Genomic DNA, 18,806 nt, shown 5'->3' with positions numbered 1-18,806 from the left:
ACCACCTGTGTTTTCTCGTTGAATTCGGTATACTTATTCAGTTGTTTTCTCTTTCCTCTTCCCTCTAGCCTGTATCTTTCACGGCGGCTACTCTTCTTGCCACAGACTGGGGGGTGTGAATTCAAGGCCGAGCTACAACCCAAAAGGGATACGTATCTTTTCCGTCTAATGCTGAATGACTTGAACCCCCAAACAACCTCCAAGACCCAGATCCGCTAGGCTCCGGCAGCTGACAGACTTACACCGGGTGATAATGACAGGGAGGGCTAATGTACGGAGTGCGTACAGTACGTTACCTAGCCGGGGTGTTTTCGCGTGCCTTGGGGCCTTGCCTTGCAATGCCCGTATCATCATTCGCTGCTAGATGGCTTGGGTGTTAATGCCTTTTTCTTTCCTTTTTCTTGCACGCCGATCTACAACACGTCAATGCCTTTAGTCAAACTTATTGGGAGGCTCCCCAAGTATAAAGCTCTGCTCATTCCCCTCCTCTCATGAACTCGACGCAGCAAGCAATTCAAGACAGCTTTCCAGACAGACAAGAACATCTTCTTACTTCTCAGTTTTCCCTCACCATTTCTGTTATATAAAAATTCCATTTGGAAAAAGACAAAAAGACAGAGGACAAGACACAACCGTCTCATCCTCTTACATCTCAGTAGCAACGTTTCTTTGCCTCTTCAAGTTGTCAGTTTAGACACAAATCAGTACTACCTTTCACACGATGCATATCGTCACAGGTTCAACCTCTCAGGCCTCAAAGCCAATGTCTACTCCCCCATCACCGAGGCAGGCACCAGACACTGAGCCAGCATCCCCGGCTTCGTCGGCCTCCTCCATCCAGAGTGATATACCATCAGTTTTGATTGTTGGCGCCGGTAATTTCGGCGCTGCAACGGCTCTGAGCCTTGCCAGGAGAGGTGGCTTCAAAGTCACGATTCTTGACACTGCTCCTTACCCAAACCCAAGAGCTGCCTCGCACGACATCAACAAGATCGTGCGAGATGACTATCCAGACAAGCTCTATATGCGGATGCTCATCAGGGCCATGCCCATGTGGCGTGCGGACAAGCTCTATAGCCCTTGGTACCATGAAGTCGGTATGCTCAGAGCTGACGCATCTGACTTTGGTGAAAAGAGTGTTGCTTCGTACAGGGCCGTTGGAGTTGCCAACGACGCGGAATTCCTGTCAGTTGATGAGGTACGAGCACGCTGGAACGGCGTCTATGCTACAGCGAATTTCGGCAGCCTGGACAAGGTACTTTACAACCCCACGGTGGGGTATGCGGAGGCAGACAAGGCATTGCAGGCCGTCATGCAAGCTGCAGTCGACTTGGGTGTTGAGTACGTGGTTGGCGAGATGAAGTCGCTCGATCTCGGCGCTGACGGCCGGTGCGTGGGGATCGAGCTCGCCAATGGCGATACCCTGAGAGCGGACAAGGTGCTGCTTTGCACAGGTGCAAGGACTGGCTCTCTCCTGGCCCAGAGCGCCCCAGAGAACAAGGAGCTCCACATCGGTGACCGTCTGGTTGCAACAGGCGCCGTTAGCTTCTACTCCAAGCTGCAAGGCGAGCAGAAGGAAAAGTTTGCCTGCATTCCCGTACTAAAGAACTGCCTCCCTGAGGTTAAAGGTGCGTCGTACTGAGAAACGTTGGTTCCTCAACGGAACTGGCTCCCCGCCCCCCCTCTCCCCACTTCCAGCACCAGGATGAGGACGCTAGGATTCCCTTCCTTCAGCTGCTCTTACAAGCATACGGCAACGGGAAACAGTCGCTAACAATGATATGAGACACAGGCGAGGGCATGTCGATCCTCAAAGATGGGACCATAAAGTTCAACTGCGATATGTGCTTCACCAACTACGTCGATAACCCTATTACGGGCGAGAAGATGTCCATGACACCTGAAGCATCGGACTACAACACGTGGACCGGCCCGGAATTCGTTCCCTTCCTCAAGCAGTGTGCTAGGAAGACGTTTGATGGTCTGTATGGCAAGGAGGTTGAAAATCTGCCCATTGAGTCGTACCGCATTTGCTGGTAAGATAAGCCCCTTGTTTTCCTTTTTCCCCTTGGGCTTTATGAACACACACTTACACAAGTACTCTAGGGACGCCTCTACACCGACTCATGACTTCCTTATTACGCCTCACCCTCACTGCGAAGGCTTGTACGTGGCTACAGGTGGCTCCTTTCACGGCTGGAAGTTCTTGCCAGTGATTGGTGACTACATTGTTGATATGCTGCACGGCCTCCTTGGTGCAGACTATGCAGACCGATGGGCGTGGGACCAGAAAAGCGGTGATGGCCACTCTGCCAACCCGACCTATCAAGTTGTGGGAGATTTACAGCAATGGATTTCGTAGGCTCCAGAGCGCAGGGCGAGTGCAGCACACAGTCACATTAGATTCATACCGGAAACGGCAGGGGATGAAGGCCGGGGTTGGGACAGGGCCAGCAAAAATGGGCGGTTCGCTGAAGAAATGGTATACGCTGGGGTCATGGCAGTAACTACTTGTAAACGAATTTTCTCTCTCAGGTACATGTATTTAGTTTTGATTTATTTATGCTACCAATTTTTCTTCAATTTTGAAATAAGAATGGCCTCGTGCTTGGAATATCAATTTTGGGGCACGGTGCTTACATGGGAATACATGGGAATCCCAGGGAATCCCACCCTCCATCTCCCAGCGTTTGTTATTCCTTTTCGTCTTTGAGTGGCTCTTTTCATATCTACTTCATAACTGACATTAAACGGCTTGAAGTCGTCATTCTCGGAAATTTTCAAATAGACCGTAGCGAAAGACCGTGGGAGGGGTCGGCATAGACGGAATACGGTGACACGGAACGTTACGGCATAACGAGCACAGTAGCAACCGCATGGATAGGGCTTCAGCCGCACCATACAAAGCCCCGCGATGTTTGGGATATGCTGGGTTGATACAGATCGGGGTCAGGAATCAAGTCTAGATTTGGCCTTCTCCATCATCTGCTTCAATGCGCATGAATGATGATTTCATCAATTCACAAATGGACGGCACTATTGATTCCTTTCCTTTTTCTCGTCTGACAATCTTTGTCTACGGGGATCTTGCCAAGGCATTCTGCCGGGAGGTCTGTCACTATTCACAATAAAAGACGGACCTGCCTGACTGACAGCCGTTGAGGCGCCCAGCCTAACTAACCAAGGCGCTTATGATATGATGAGCGAAGGAGTTCCCTTCTAGCCTCGTCAGGAGGTAGCCTTCATTGGGATAGCTGTTCTATTACTCGTACGCCCTCTTCGTAGAGGGGCAGCGAGACTTGTTGGCCAAGGAGTCCTGATATGGTGCGAAGCGCGAAGGCGTGGAGCTCTTAGACGGATAAAAGCTTGACACAAAGTTTTTATCAACCAATGCCCTGAGCTAAAGCGTGAATTGCTTTTTTGATGTTCGGGGTGGTTGATTTTTTGGACTAAACGGCTCATGTGGTGAAAGATCCTTGGCCCGGATGCTGCTAGCGTTGAAATGTAAGACAAGACCTGTTCTTGTATTGGTTTGTGAATGGGAGGAGGCTTCAGTTGTCTGGGCGCCGTCCCTATGGGGAAATTAAAATGTTGACCGACAAGCTGAAGGACGCAGGGTGTAACCGTATTGACCTGTGTTACGAGTACTCGTATGCCACTCGTCCGTGGAGCGGCTTGGGGTGGGATGGGGAGGGCAGGGGTATTTGGCGGTCTCGGTTATTTATTTTCTTTTTCTTTGTTTTTGCTTTTTTTCGTTTGCTTGACCCAACACGCATGGCATGGAAAGCCTCCGCGCAGATATCACAACGGTTGAGGTGGTTTACCCCCTTCTTTTCGGGGGCCGTTTTCTAACCTTTTTCTGATTCATTGCCACGCTGAGCTGAGGGTTGAATGAGACAGAGGCTGTCAGGGATAATGATGCATGTAGATGTGCCGCATGCACGATTATTCGATTATGCAGTAGTAGTAAGTGATAATGACAAGTTGCATATATATATGAAAACGGCCTTCTCGAACCAACACCTTTGATGACGCCCATCAGAATTGGAAAGGTACAGGTTACAGGACACAAAATGCAGAGTAACTACGGAGTATCACCGACTCGTGTGTCTTATTCCCTGCTGGAATTTTGTGTGCGCGTAAATGTCCAAGGCTATCCTGGAAATTCCTCAGCCTGATAGAGTGACGTACATGGATGTTTGCGTTACAAAGACCCTGATCAAATACCCAAATCCGAAATAGCCAATCGCAATGTGTGTATCCTCGGAGCTGCCTCCGCCGGTCATTTACTGACGTATGTATCCTTTATGACAGATCCCCGGTGCCTGGTGCCCTTCATTAGACGGTTTACTTCAAGTAGATTACTTGGGAGAGGGTTTCGAATAAGACACCACGTGCGAAATGCTGCAAGAACGATAATGCAATGAATACATTTAGACTAGATTTAGGGTGAAAAGGGACATGTCAAGAAGTACTGCCAATAGGGAGGCAAGGTGCAGCCCCCCCTTGTTATGGATGTACCGCGACGAGGAAATGAGCTCAACCAGACACGGCATAAATAAATCAGACCATTTTTGTGCATGTTCGGATGCGTATACATGGCTTTTACTTGCATTGGCACAATTTTGGGAATTCGGATAAAAAGGTAGTAGTACAAAAAGAGTAAAGGAGGTTCTGTTACGTAGACAGCTGAACAAGACAAAACACTCTCCCCTAAGGGCGTATTTTGGGAAATGAAGCCAGCAAGGAGTCAATTAGACTAGATAGAGGATCAGGGACGGACCGCATACGATTGTCCCGAGGACCGAGAAGCCAGTGAGGCGGATGATGACAAGGTCTTCCTCCGGTCACAGTGCTAGATTATGAAACTATCTATATGCCACTGAGATCGAAACAATGGGATTCATTTGTTCCCCATATAGTGGTTCTTGTTCTCTCATTTATAATCCCACACCAGCTAATGGCGTTATCTTGGGGGTGCAAAAGTACTGCTGCAACTACATGCCCCTACAGATGGTGGTTCGCAATACTGCATGATATATGCCGTGTTTGTGGGATCACATGTAGTCTTGAACGTTCTGGTATTTGCTCACATGAGATCCTTGTCCTAGTTCCTCCAATCACCACTTTAACACAGAGTACAAAGATGCACTCGGTTAAGTACAATGAAGTGATACATCACATATCGTGGGGTTGCCGTGCTGAAGCCAGCTGAGTAGGACGTCATTCGAGGCATAACCTGCATTACGGGTGCCCCAATCCCACTCCTTCATCCGCTGTAGCCGCATAATCTCGGGTACCCTCATGGTAAGACTAGTATGATGTTGTACCGTTGTTGGGTGTGAGAATATGAGGAAGACAAGGCTCAATCCGGAGCAGTTTGTCCATGGTACAGTGAGAAGTTAGGACTAGATCTTAAGCATACGCCCCTACTTGTTGGGTCTGTAACTACGACGGAGATGCTGATTCTTGGATGAGGCGAGTCACTGCAGCTACATGACCGTTACGGAGTACACTTTCTTCGATTCATATGCCTCACACTGAGTGCCTCGCATTTACTTGATCTCTTAGGGCACTTGTAACTAGTCACGAGTCCAATATCATGTTGTTTACATATCCAGCAAACTATATACTAGTAACCATAACTCAATGCCACTCCTAGTAGCTCGGCTAGATAAACTGTATGATACCACATGGCTTAACAGCGCAAGAGACAAAGATAATGTGTATAGAATGTTACAGAAGTGGGACTGCGCAATACGAAGAGAGAATTACAACTTAACATATTGTACTGACTAGAGTGTATCAGCTTGAACCAGATATGTAGGGAAAACGGGCACAAGGATCAAGGTTCACATATAATACACCGCCATACACTAACTGAGATGCTACTAATGTTTTGTAGCAATGATAGGCTGGCAATAACTCATGAGATTTCAGGCTGAAGCCACATGAGCCAAATATAGAACTAAGACATCAGGCGAAGGCCGGGTAGGTATTTTGAAGGGGTCGGACAAGAAAGAAAGGGGAAGGAGGTTGTTTACATGATGATCAAAGTAGCACTAAAGAGGAGACACGGCTCGTTAGGTTCGCCAGTCTATAGTATCCTTCTCATCCTTTCCTTAGTGAAGTTGCTAGGAAGTCATCTGTAAGTTGGTGTGGGTTTGAGGCGAGTGATATGGATGAAACGATAGAACCGCCTTAATTAGACGACACTTGCGTTTAGATGGGCAGGGAGTAGGTCTATTGATTGTGGTGTGGTGCTCCAGTCCTGGATACAAAGCCAGCTAAATCCTGATCCTAAGCCAGCTGAACAACTGCGGAGCCATTTATATGAGGCTGCTGGTCTAGAAGGGCCCAAGTGCTTGGTACCCGCTCCCGATCTCAACGTTCTCCGATCGCCCGGGAGATCGCCGTTTTGTGCATCGGGGTGGAAGTACGGTGAGTTTACCCTTGGAAATGGGATTGGAAACCCGTTATTTTTGCAAACCCGATGATTGCTCTTTCATCCTTGGTGTGCTTTCTACGATCCATACTGCATTTAGATGTGTAAAAGGCTTTCTTGAGTGGAGCAATTCTTCTCGTGGACGGCTTGAAAATTGTAATACAGCCCATACGCGCTATGTCGTTGTAGCAGTGATCATAATAATACACCATAGACGTAAATCCATACTAAGCACTATGCATAAAATACATGAAATTGCTGTAAGCCCCATGACGCGATCTTTTACCTCAACCAAGAGGCAGCATCTCCAGTTAAGTTCTGTGTGAAGCTCAGTAAAGGGACTTATTCGATGCTGACGATTTGGTTTACCTGTCGTGAAGATGTAATTTACAAGATGTACAGCCGACGGCAAGGAACTGGCTTAGGGACTCAAATCACCATATCAAGATTGTGATTCTGGAAAAACTTGACATGAATCGTCGCAAGATAACTATACAAAGATAGGAAGAGAGACAACAAAAAGGGCATTGCTTGGCAAGCGCATAGACACCTGAATGCCACTAGGGGGTTGTAATCATCAGAAACAGGGAAAGCCTTTTAGTCTACGAGATTAGCAATGATTTGGTACTGAGGTTTCAATTGCTATTCCTGAGAAATCCACAAGAAGGAGAAGGAGATATTATCATCGCTCTGTTTTTGACGCAAGACTATATGCGGAGAATGTTTGGCAAACATGAGAGGCGCTTCATGAGACGAAGAAGACGCCCTGTTTCTTTTGTATATACTTAGCTATCTGCTGCTAGATCTCATAAATGCCTCCACTTCCTCCTACTATTGCTACTTTCTCTATTATGATGACTTCCTTTTGGTACCGGCTACTATAGATATATTTCCCCAATATCTGATCCTATCACTGAGGTACTGGGTAAATATAAACTTGGTACACAAGATGCTACATAGCCAACTTGTGTTACTGAGTTATCATTCTTGTTTTATAACTTGAAACATTATATATCGCCGTATATCTCTTTTTTTCACGTGAAAAGGTTGTTGACGGCTTACAAAAAAGATATTTTGTGGTAAGCCACATTTAAATTGCCGCAACTTGTATGTATCGGATGGGTTGGATATTCCGTACAGCATTAGAATGACGCGTCGAGTGTCGAACAAGCTCAGATTGTCCGGCGTCGTATCGTCCTGCTGTCAGATTCTGATGCGATGCAACACTATCTCGGAGATTTGGAGAAGGCGGGCCGAGGTGGCTCGGGCATGTAACTCGCCCAGAAGGATCGAGCCAATGGAAGGACGTCTCTTCAAGGCTTCCTTCGCACTTTCTACGCAGTATTATCACAGCAGGAGTGGGTTTTTGTTTTGAATACGAGGCTGGTTTAATGACGACCCTATTGGCAATGATGGGATGCAGCATGTTCCCATCTTACATGTCCATGATCATTCGAAGTAGCCCTCATGAATTGGAGGATTATAGGGCAAGAAATAAGCCGCGCCGCTTTGAAAAATCTTCAATGAAATCCTTGTTACATTGAAATCAACAAACTTAAAGTTTTTCATGTCTCTTTTAGTCTCCGGCCGGTTCATATGATTGACGATGGACCCATAGCGGGCCGAGTTTGCGGAGGGTACTGGAATCGAGAAAAGATCAGCGTACAGAAACAGACAATCCGCACATACCCGCCATAATAAACTCATCTAGAATGGTGAGCGTATTCTCTTCATGTCTGTGTATATTCAATTTGCGGTCTCTGTATTTTACGAACCGCTTGCGTGCCCAAACCAAGTGGCCGCTGCAGTGCGGAAGATCTCGCTGTCCCGCATATCTTTGATGTAGATAAAAGCAGCAAATGGGCGAATCAACAGAACGATACCAGGGTTTATCTGCAAAGTTGATTATATATTATACTATTATTGGAATTTCTCTCGTAAAGATTGCGGTTCGTGCGCCGAAGTATTGAAGTATTTTGCCTGTGAGTCTTGTATTTAAAGAGTTGACGGCCCTGCCTATGTCCTTGTCCCTCACTCTGTTACTTTTACGAACTGACTCTTCTTTTTACATAGTCAACGTCTTATACATATCGATTTTATTCCAAGCATTGCAGAATCCCCAAGTCATCATGGCTCCGACCATTCTGATTATTGGTGCTACCGGTAACACCGGCAAAGGCGTTGTCCGTGGCCTTCCCGCGCTGCTCAAATCAAGCACCACCAAGTATCGCGTTGTTGCTCTCACTCGATCCTTAAACAACTCAGTGGCCGAACGACTTGCCGCAGAGGTGGATGGTGTTGAGTGGCTAGAGAAGGATTGGCCTGATATTGACGTTGAGTGGCTCAAGAGCCAGGAGGTAGTACGAGTCTTTATTGCGCCGCACACATTGCCTCATCAGTTTGCGGACGAGTCCACCCTTTACCTAGCTCTGCTACAGGCTGGTGTCAAGTATGTTGTTCGGGTATCGACCTTTGTGGAATTTATCTCTCCCACAAATCCCACGCCATATGCCCGCTCCCACTGGGCAGTCGAGAACCTGTTGAGTCAGCCAGAGTTCAAAGAGCTGCAGTGGACATCACTTCAGCCGAATTTCTTTACCCAGTACTGGCTGGGCCCTGCTTTTGGCTTCATTGCAGAATATAAGCAAACAGGAAAGCAGGGAGTGCTGCCTGTGCTTTCGTCAGAAGATTCTCCTGCCGGATTGATTGACCCTGAGGACATTGGCAATGTTGCCGCACACCTTCTGGCTCTTGATGATGTATCACCCCACAATCACGGCAAGTATGTTCTCCACGGCCCTGAGGATGTTACCGGAAGAGATATTGTCACGATTGTCGAGGACTACATTGGTGAGAAGGTCGAGAATGTGACCTACTCCGCAAAGGACACTTATTTCAGCGCCGTCAAGGGTATGGGTATCCCTGATAAGCTTATTCCTGCTATGTTTACCACCGTCGAGGCCCTATGGGCAGGAAAGTGTGCGCGCGACTATCACCCAGCCAGCAAAGAAGTCATGGCACTAGCACCTCCCAAAACCACAGCTGTGGAGGCGTTCATGGCCATGCTGGCAGGATTTCCATAACGTATGTAAATAGCGCACAATGTGGTATATAAAAATGATATAATTCTGTTGTTTCTCAGGAGACTTCTTATTCAGAATTGCGGGTATAACTGTTGGGCGGTTGGGTCTGCATAGAGCTGTGACTAGGTCTGTCCATCCCTTCCGCCTACAAAGATGTGGCTCTTTTCTCTTCTTAATAGTTTATGGACTGAGAGTAGTTTAATTATTATCTACCAGACGCAAGATCTAGGTCTACGCATTTGGGAAGAATGTGCACGTATTTCAGTCATACAGCATCTATAAACTCATTGGCATCGGTCTTGAGAAGTCTAGGCCTGCTATACAAAGTGGTTGGCTATGAAATAGATATTTGAAGAGAATCGATTGACAACTCGATTAGTAAACTACCTAAGCAAGCTAGGTATTTGCATGTAATAGAACAATTAATACAGGATTCTAACATGTAGTCATCAGTTGATCTTTCAACTCAATAATAAATATGAAAATGCCATAGGCTGGGGTGGCGTATTTCACAACGGATTATTAGCGCATCTACAGATGTAGGTCTCAGTTTAAGAGCGTGCAGCTTTCCATCAATGTCGCACATTGCCATCCTTTCAATTCCGGGACTATCCTTGCATAGGTTATGTATTAAAAGATTCCTCAAATAATTACACACATGTCTCCCATGCTCCGCGTACCATCGGGATAGCTTCCGTGGACTTTATTTAGCATTTCCGGCATTGTTGACGGAATGATAAGGAAGCCCAAATGCTGACCTCTTATCTGTGGCCAAAGAGCGATGGCGTGCGAGCTCCTTGCACTCGCGCCATGGAATTTGGGTGTCTCAGAAGCTGGCTTTGTCTGCCTTATTAATCGAGCCAATCGCGCAATAAACTATTTGGCTGACGAGGGCGCGTCTTGTGTGCGTGTCACGCTGGCCCTTGATGGGCATGGGAGCCTCGGATGACCTGGAGTGTGTGCGTGCGTTTCATCCTTTGTTGATTCTGATTTGATATCAGGGCTGCTGTGATATGGCTCTGGGTAGCAATGCCGTTTCGATGAACCAAGCAGCACAGGCCATTGGGCAGTGGCAACTCTGTTTTTGTGCCCGATAAGCCTACTGTGAAAACAGAGTTTCGTTTGTGTTTTGCGATATATACAGGTGCCTTGAGCAACAGGATAATCTTGGATATTACTACTACAGGCTCCGTGTCGAAGGTTACGTCGCCAAGCATACATACATCATGGCTGGCCGTGATAATGATGCGGATAGCGGAGAACAGCAGCCGCTGCTTCAGAGCTCTCCAAGCCCTTTGTCCCCAGGACCAGACGACAACAAATATGACACGAGAGCGACGCTGAGCGAAACAGAAAACGCCGCTGGCGATGTTCATCCGTCTCGGGCCATCGAAGATGATGTGTTACCGGAGACGTCTACTCTCGGTCGAACATTAAGCTGGCAGAGCGCTTACATCCTCGTAATATCCAGAGTCATCGGTAGCGGCATATTCGCGACACCTGGAGCCATCCTTCAGTCGGTAGGTAGTCCTGGCCTGGCACTACTATTATGGATTGTCGGTACACTTGTTGCAGCCGCCGGTCTGGCCGTGTCACTCGAGTACGGCTGCATGCTGCCGCGATCTGGAGGCGTCAAAGTCTATCTCGAGTTTACATATAGACATCCGCGACTTTTTGCGACGACGCAAGTCGCTATCAATGCTGTTTTCCTGGGATTTACGGCCAGCAACTGCGTCATATTCAGTCGTTACGTGCTGTTTGCATTCGGCGTTGAAAATGGGAGCGCCTTTGTTACTAAAGGACTGGCCGTTCTCCTCCTGGTCGCTGTGACGGTCATCCACGCCGTGACTCCAAAAGCAGGTATCAAGATACAAGACTTCCTTGGCTGGATCAAGGTTGGAATTATCGTCTTCATGATTTTTGCTGGCCTCTACGTTGTGGTGTTCCAGCCGACGCTGGATACCTCGGTACAACAAAAGAATCCGCTATCATGGGACCATCTATGGGACGACACTGTTTGGAACTGGGGTGTCATGTCAACATCACTATTCAAAGTGTTTTACGCATATGCCGGACTGGACAATGTTAGCAACGTGCTGAATGAGGTCAAAGATCCCGTGCGGACTCTGCGTTCTGTAACGCTGACTGCCTTGTTTACTTCTTGTGCCATGTATACCCTCATCAACTTGGCATACTTTATCGTTGTTCCCATTGATGAGATCAAGGGGAGCGGCGAACTTATTGCAGCTCTTTTTTTCCAACGCTTGTTTGGCGAGCAAGTGGGTAGAAAGATCTTAACTCTAGCTGTTGCTCTTTCAGCAGTGGGAAATGTTTTCGTGGTTGCATTTGCAATGGTAAGTTCAGTCACAACGGCAATTTCACCTATATGAACCTTGGCTGACGACTTTGTACTAGGCGCGATTAAAGCAAGAGATTGCTCGGCAGGGCTTTCTTCCCTTTTCTGATATCCTTGCTTCGACGAAGCCTTGGAACTCGCCGTTGGGTGGCCTCATCGTCAACTTTATACCTTCATTCTTTGTGATTGTGCTACCACCCACGACGGAGGTATACTCCTTCATCCTCGAAGTAGAGGGCTACCCTGGTCAGGTATTTACCCTCGCCATGGGATTTGGCCTTGTGTGGCTACGATATAAACGACCAGACCTCAAGAGACCCTATAAAGCATGGTTACCAGCAGTTATACTACGAATCATCCTGAGCATTGCGTTGCTTGCTGCCCCGTTCTTCCCTCCCAAAGAGAAGCCCTCTGGAGGACTTTGGTATGCAACTTATGCGGTAGTAGGGATGGGCACGTACGTTATCACCTTTCCTGATAAAGCTTGTTGATGAACTGACACTGACTTTTGCCCTATCTCTTTAGTATCGTGGGTGGCGTCCTATATTGGTATGTCTGGACTATTCTTCTGCCGAAGTGGGGAGGTTACAAGTTGGAAGAAAAGAGCGAAGTCCTTGATGACGGAACAGCTATTACAAGGGTTGTGCATAGCTATGAATGATCTAAGCTGAGCATATCTATATTCACGACATCTACTCAATCGGGTTATTTTACATTCATAAGAACCTAGAATCTCCATAATTTTAGATTCTGCGTGGTAAGCAGAGCTTGAGCTTGAAAGCTATCTCATGATTTGGCGGCTATTTGGTTTATCGCAAGCGTTGAATTGTTACGAATTGGGCATACTGTTTACTTATCATGATATGTATTTTTAATACCAAATTTATAACTACATTCTCAGGATTTTCCGCAATTCCGCAGATGATGTTTCATGGCGATGATTCATCAATCCGTCCATCAATCACGCATTGAGAGTTGGTTGTCGCTTACAAGGCGTCAGCCGTAGGAGCAAGATTTCGGAGTAGTTCAAAATGTCCTGACGGATCAAACTCTAACTGAGCTATCACATTAAGGCCCAATTCATGTATCTTGGCTGCAGTCCCCGCTCCTTCGCGCTCCTTCAGGCAATGCCAAACGCGAGGCTCGCAAATACAGATTTCAAATCAACCCGCTTACCTCGGAATAAAGAGCTGAGGGGAAGGGCGTGTCAAGTCCTGATTATGACGTTACGTTTCTATTGGATTGGATGTTGCACTTTTGGGTTGGATTATCAATCCCTTCTGATGATGGGTGGTAGAGAAATGGCGTGCTCGCGGGGAATGCTTGCAAGACCCGATAGCATATATATATGTATAGTGTAGGGCGTATGAGAGTCTTCGGCTTGTTATAAGTCGGTGCATACGTACATACTGTATTCTCTCACCTTGAAAACCATAATTTGAAATAACGGCTCCCACACCTAACTTGTAAAAGCCATAATAAAAGGAGAAACAATGGCGGCCGCTGCAGTTCAGAGTGCTATTCCCAGCTCCGGCTTCAACTCCGTTCAGGGAGTCCAATTCCAGCCACAGCTTGATCAACAAACGACCTACAAGAGCATTCCCAAGCACGACGTAAATACCATTCTCAACTTCTTCAAGGACAACGAAGATGGCTCTCCTCCTGCGCCTACGTACGTTGGAAAGCCCGAGACGTATACCAACCGGCCGATTGCGTCGCATCAGGTAACAATCCACGACGTTGCGGGAGAAGAGGACAAGTACACCCTCGACAAGAGCGGATTCCAATTCCATCGCCATACTTCGATCGAGAAAGATTTTCTGGACGATGACCAGATTAAAGCAAAGTATTATCCAGAGACAGAGCAGCTCCTCAAGGATGTGTAAGTCAATTTCCATGTCCCGCGCCTGTTCTTTTCTTCTTTCCCCCTTACGCTGACATTCGCCATATAGAACCGGAGCATCCAAAATCTTCATCTTTGATCATACCATCCGCCGCCACAACCCCGACGATACCACTACCTCGGCGAATTCAGATGCAGCCCTTCGTGGCCCTGTCCAGCGGGTCCATATCGATCAGTCTTACACCGCGGCAGCCTCTCGTGTTCCATTTCACCTTCCTGAGGAAGCAGAAGAGCTTTCAAAGGGCCGCGTACAGATCATCAATGTCTGGCGTCCAATCAAACAGGTCCAACGCGATCCCTTGGCCGTTGCTGAGGCAGAGTCAGTTGTAGAGGAGGATCTGGTCCCAATTGGCCTGATCTACCCTAACCGTAATGGAGAGACACTCAGCGTGAGGTATAACGAGGGACACAGGTGGTTTTACAAGTCTGGTTTGACGCCCGAGGAGGTCCTCCTCATTAAGTGCTTTGACAGCAAGACGGATGGAAGGGCACGACGGGTGCCGCATACCGCATTTTCGGACTCGACTTCACCTGCAAGTGCGCCAACGCGAGAGAGTATCGAAGTTCGAGCACTGGTATTCCACCCAGATGACAGGGAATAGACAGACGTAACATGATGATTTGATGGATGATTTGAGTTTCACAGCATGATTTGATGTAAACGTATGCGGGACAAGACTGAACGAACTTCAATTGGATGGGAGACCGTCTATTAGTGAAAAATATATGTACTCTACACTGCTCTCACAGCAAAAATATCTGATGACACATACTTGCCGCGAAGGATGATCCAAAGATTACCTTTCAGATTCTATCTTTAGAGCCCTACTCAGTCCACAACCCACAGCAACCAAGGGGACGGCAAACATTGCGTGTTATTCCTGAATCTCGCTGCATCAGTGTCGGAAATAAGGCTACATATACAGAATGTGTGAACTAATGTATGCACTCTGCACTCTGCGCTCTGTACTCTATATTCTGTATACGCCCCCCCTCAACCATCAATGTGAATGCATGCATGTACTCGTATGCCAACAAGCAGCTTAACGGCGTACCGGAACAGAGGCGAGGCGGTGGAGGCCCGGAGGCGGGATTCAAGTCCCCCGGGAGCTTTGCGAATCACGGCAAGGGCCCGCCTCCGCTATGGGGCGAGCAGCAGCACGGAGAGTACAAGTACAAGCAATCATAAGGGCGGTGATGCTAGGCGGTAAGGAAAGGTTTGAATATCAAAGGACGATGCATGCAACCCTATGAGGAGGGAGGGCTGTTGCTTACATGGATGGTAGTACATGGTAGGCATCTTGGTTTGGCTCGTGCCCGGTTGTAGAGCTCATCTATGTAAGCTGTTTACACACTGAGTCTCCATTCAACTTTCTTTGCCAGTGTAAGATGCTTAGCGGTTAAAAATGCTGCTAATTCTTAGTCCGTGTCTTGGATAATAGGCTACGAAGCTCTCCCGTGCCTGTGCCTGTGCCTGTGCCTGTGCCTTTTATTCCCGCTCCCAGCCATCTCATTTTTAGCTGTCGAAAAGAGGATCACACACACACAAACCAAAAGAACTGCCAGCCACCTCGAAGCAGCGATACCGCCCTCTAATAATATCCATCATGGCCCCTCATTGTGATTTTCCCTGGACTTGTACTAACAGCCCGGCTTGACGGTTGCTGCAACGCGCGCACTTGCATGGCCAAGTACGTACATGAGCTGTCGCATCGGCTTCTGACAATTGCTCCTCTGTTCCTTTCTAAGATTCTCCTTGTTTTCACTTGTCACATCTCTCAAGTACGAGTTCAGGCGGTGGGAATCAATAGTCTCACCAGAAACCATCGTACGTCGAAGCTTTTTCTCAACGGCTTTCCACCCCCCCTGGTTCACGCCGCCCAAAAAAACTGACGCACATGCAAGGGGAGGCCTGAAGATTCATTCGACCGACATTCTCTCGACCAGATTTCATCAATCAGTGCTCGACACGCTTCTTCCAGCAGTGGGGGCTTGGGCTCCGTGCACCGCAGCTGGTTGGGCGCTCAAGGTTGCAGCAGCAAGGCCAAGCAGACCTAGACCCAGGCTTTTGGGGGGGAAACCCGCATCGAGGGCCCGGCATCCGACAGGGCGGCTGGGGCTTTTCTCTTCTGATCGTCTTCTGGTCTCTTTTTGCCTTGTACCGGTACATGCTGGAGAGACAGAGGGGGGATCAGACGGACAGTCATCAGACGGACAGTCATCAAAGGACGCGGGACCAGACGAGAAAGCGGTAGCTCCGCCGTCGTGCATCAACCTCACCTATCGGAACCAACGAGGCGACAGAGCAAGTCAGCTGTGGCCCCTGGGAGCTGAGTCTCGCTCGTTATATACCGACATCTTGTTCCAAACGATACTTGGACCATAGACGAAGCGACAGACACATGCAGACATAGCCATTGACCTCTCGAAATCCATCCATCCACACAATCAACCAACGATCAAGAATTCGTCCCCCCACCATCCTCGATACGCAGCAGGAGCCGATTATATACCTATACACAATCAGGAGAGATTGACACGAAACGCCTAGAGAGCGTTAGCTTATAGGTGGAAGGCAGAGAATAACCGCAGGCGAGCAAGGGTACGGGCCGTAGCAACACCAATCTCCAGTCCTCATGATGGCGGGAACACGCTCAATGCTGAGCGGCACCTCTGTCGTCTACGAGCGCAAGGTCGTGACGACTCACATCCGAACCTACAACTGGCCGCCTCTGCAGCTCAACTTCTGGATCTTTGTCATGCTGCTCTGCTCTGCGACCATCATCGGCGTCTTCGGAAGCTTCATCCAGATCCAGAATCAGCTCGAGCTACCCATTCCTTGGTATGGCTTACTGCACTCTGCCTCGTCCGTTAACGAAGCAATTTGATACTAACGTTGATTGTTTAATAGGTATTTCCCCTACTTCATCACCGTCGGCGCCATTGCGATCCTCTTCATATTCGGCGTCTTCTGGTTAATCGCCCAACGTCGACTACTACCCGCCATCGTCATGATTGGCGCCTTTATGCTCTTCGTCCTGTGGATCGTCGGCCTCGTCGTCGTTTCGCTCGAACTCTGGGGGCCCAACGGAGCCATCCAGAGCACCTGCAACAACAACGTTTTCAACCAGAATCCGAAGGGCCGGACGCAAGAGACGTTGGCCTGGCTGCAGCAGAAGATGATCTGCCAGTGTTGGGACCTGGTCTTTGCCATGGCCTTGACGGGAGGCATCTTTCTGTTTTGGGTCATGATTATGGCTTACCAGGTTTTTGCCAGGTCATGACACTGATGCCAGACGAAGATGGGACAGGGATGAGAAGCAAAGAGAGAAAGAACGACGATCGATTTTCTATTCTCCGTTTTATATAAAAGCAAGCAAAGTGACGCAAGCTTGGTCTTTACCGCGAAGTGGTGGCCAATAGCGAAGCCGAATTGTTTGGGCTTCAATCTCTATTGGCGGACGATCATTTGGTATGGACGAAACGAACAAGGCACATTTCATGAGAGACGACGATATTATCATGTCTCATGCTGACGCCATGATGGATGCCGTATGGATATTTCTGGATGTTGGATGATTTTGAACGTTTTAACGTTTACATGCATTACGAGCGGGCGTTGGAATTTGCGTTTTGCTTGGCTGGGGCTCTTGGACTGCGTTTTTGACACACATTATTATGGCGGTAAGATTTATTCTTGATGGATGGGAGGGAATTATAATGGTTATACATGGGCGAGGTTAGCTGTAATAGATGCAATGGGCCATCCACCGAGCTGCGGAGAGCCGTTGTATAAATTTAAAATCCAATTTGAATATAAACTAGCCAATCAATCAATCAACCATAGCAAACCTAGTTGAAATGTCTTGCAGCAGCATATGGTATTGGTCCAAGTGGCTGCGATGATTTCATTTGTTGCGGCGTAGTGGTAGTATACCAATGAGTCGATTGATTCCTCTTCCCATCACTGATTTCTTCTTCTTGTATCTAAAAATACTTATACTTATAGACTAATCTTCCACCTTATCGTAAGATCATGATGCCGCGTAGCTGATCGATCCAATTCCTCAACATCTCCGAAACTTGGCGGAGAAAAAAGACAGTGCAGATCCGCATAGGCTATGATGCAAGATCGGCATCAGAGCCACAACCATGGCATCTCTCTAGGGCCCCGATTTTCCCAATAAGCTTCCACCTAGTTGGACAATCCGTTGGTTCCAGGAATTCCCCCATCACATGCGTTCAGCTTGGTCCTGCACGCTATGACGTACTTACGATGAAAGCAGCATCACCGCCATGCCACGCGGAATGAGGCACAGCTCTACAGTACAATGGCCGCTCCGTCATACTTCCAGGTACCCAGGCTTTCAATTCCGTCAGTAATGCCGTCAGCCATGGCTGCGATTGATGGTTGCGATTGGTTCCCGTGAATAAGCCACGGAGGGGGGAAGAGGATATATAAATGAGCTCGATGCTCCCCTCGACTCTGTCATTGAATCCAGATCATTACAATCAAACTATCCATCTCTATTCTTATTATTTAAAGCAAATACATCTACTTCTCACAATGGATTTCGTCAACAAGGCTATGGGCAAGGAGGAGCGCTCCACTCAGGGAACCGCTCCCGCTGCTCCCCAAGCAGGCGGCCAGGCCCAAAAGGAGGATTACGTCGACAAGGGTAAGCCATCTCCTCTCAGAATTTACCATCTCTTCTCTCTCGGTAGATGAAATTGAACACGGCTAACACAACATGTCTTGGGCTTTAGCTTTCTCCATGGGCGCCAAGAAGAGCGGCCACAACATGGATCGCAACACCCAGGAGAAGATTACGGATGCAGGCCGTAACATGTACGAAAAGGTGACGGGGTAAGTAATGTAACACAAATGTTAAACTTCAACTTGAATGTATGTACTAATGTTGCATCCGCCATTTAGAAACAAGGTCGACCCCAAGTGGTCCAATTAATGAACGGACGAATCATGATTTACAACAAGACTGTACAATAGTAATAATAACA

At 47.9% G+C, this 18,806-nt stretch overlaps 6 protein-coding genes across 6 annotated transcripts; all 6 read left to right on the top strand.

The window, feature by feature from the left end:
• Nucleotides 1-721: 721 nt before the first annotated feature.
• On the top strand, nucleotides 722-2,362 carry T069G_02715 (FAD dependent oxidoreductase domain-containing protein; the record flags this gene model as incomplete). The annotated part of the gene is made up of 3 exons (XM_056169925.1): nucleotides 722-1,628; nucleotides 1,793-2,036; nucleotides 2,107-2,362. The coding sequence occupies 3 exons, from the start codon at nucleotides 722-724 to the stop codon at nucleotides 2,360-2,362; spliced, it is 1,407 nt and encodes a 468-aa protein (XP_056030817.1).
• A 6,212-nt stretch (nucleotides 2,363-8,574) lies between these two features.
• On the top strand, nucleotides 8,575-9,528 carry T069G_02714 (nmrA-like family domain-containing protein; the record flags this gene model as incomplete). The annotated part of the gene is made up of 1 exon (XM_056169924.1): nucleotides 8,575-9,528. One exon carries the CDS (start codon nucleotides 8,575-8,577, stop codon nucleotides 9,526-9,528), a length of 954 nt encoding a protein of 317 aa, XP_056030816.1.
• Nucleotides 9,529-10,754: 1,226 nt separating this feature from the next.
• On the top strand, nucleotides 10,755-12,545 carry T069G_02713 (amino acid permease domain-containing protein; the record flags this gene model as incomplete). The annotated part of the gene is made up of 3 exons (XM_056169923.1): nucleotides 10,755-11,882; nucleotides 11,944-12,341; nucleotides 12,410-12,545. The coding sequence occupies 3 exons, from the start codon at nucleotides 10,755-10,757 to the stop codon at nucleotides 12,543-12,545; spliced, it is 1,662 nt and encodes a 553-aa protein (XP_056030815.1).
• An 832-nt stretch (nucleotides 12,546-13,377) lies between these two features.
• On the top strand, nucleotides 13,378-14,389 carry T069G_02712 (uncharacterized protein; the record flags this gene model as incomplete). The annotated part of the gene is made up of 2 exons (XM_056169922.1): nucleotides 13,378-13,766; nucleotides 13,837-14,389. 2 exons carry the CDS (start codon nucleotides 13,378-13,380, stop codon nucleotides 14,387-14,389), a joined length of 942 nt encoding a protein of 313 aa, XP_056030814.1.
• A 2,055-nt stretch (nucleotides 14,390-16,444) lies between these two features.
• On the top strand, nucleotides 16,445-17,071 carry T069G_02711 (uncharacterized protein; the record flags this gene model as incomplete). Its single annotated transcript, XM_056169921.1, has 2 exons — nucleotides 16,445-16,629; nucleotides 16,699-17,071. 2 exons carry the CDS (start codon nucleotides 16,445-16,447, stop codon nucleotides 17,069-17,071), a joined length of 558 nt encoding a protein of 185 aa, XP_056030813.1.
• Nucleotides 17,072-18,354: 1,283 nt separating this feature from the next.
• On the top strand, nucleotides 18,355-18,754 carry T069G_02710 (uncharacterized protein; the record flags this gene model as incomplete). Its single annotated transcript, XM_056169920.1, has 3 exons — nucleotides 18,355-18,466; nucleotides 18,555-18,654; nucleotides 18,724-18,754. 3 exons carry the CDS (start codon nucleotides 18,355-18,357, stop codon nucleotides 18,752-18,754), a joined length of 243 nt encoding a protein of 80 aa, XP_056030812.1.
• Nucleotides 18,755-18,806: the final 52 nt, after the last annotated feature.

Source organism: Trichoderma breve, chromosome 2 (genome assembly GCF_028502605.1).
Source record: "Trichoderma breve strain T069 chromosome 2, whole genome shotgun sequence".
NCBI lineage: Eukaryota > Fungi > Ascomycota > Sordariomycetes > Hypocreales > Hypocreaceae > Trichoderma > Trichoderma breve.
Note: the sequence above shows the minus strand (reverse complement) of the source record. Positions and strands in the feature narration are given on the sequence as shown.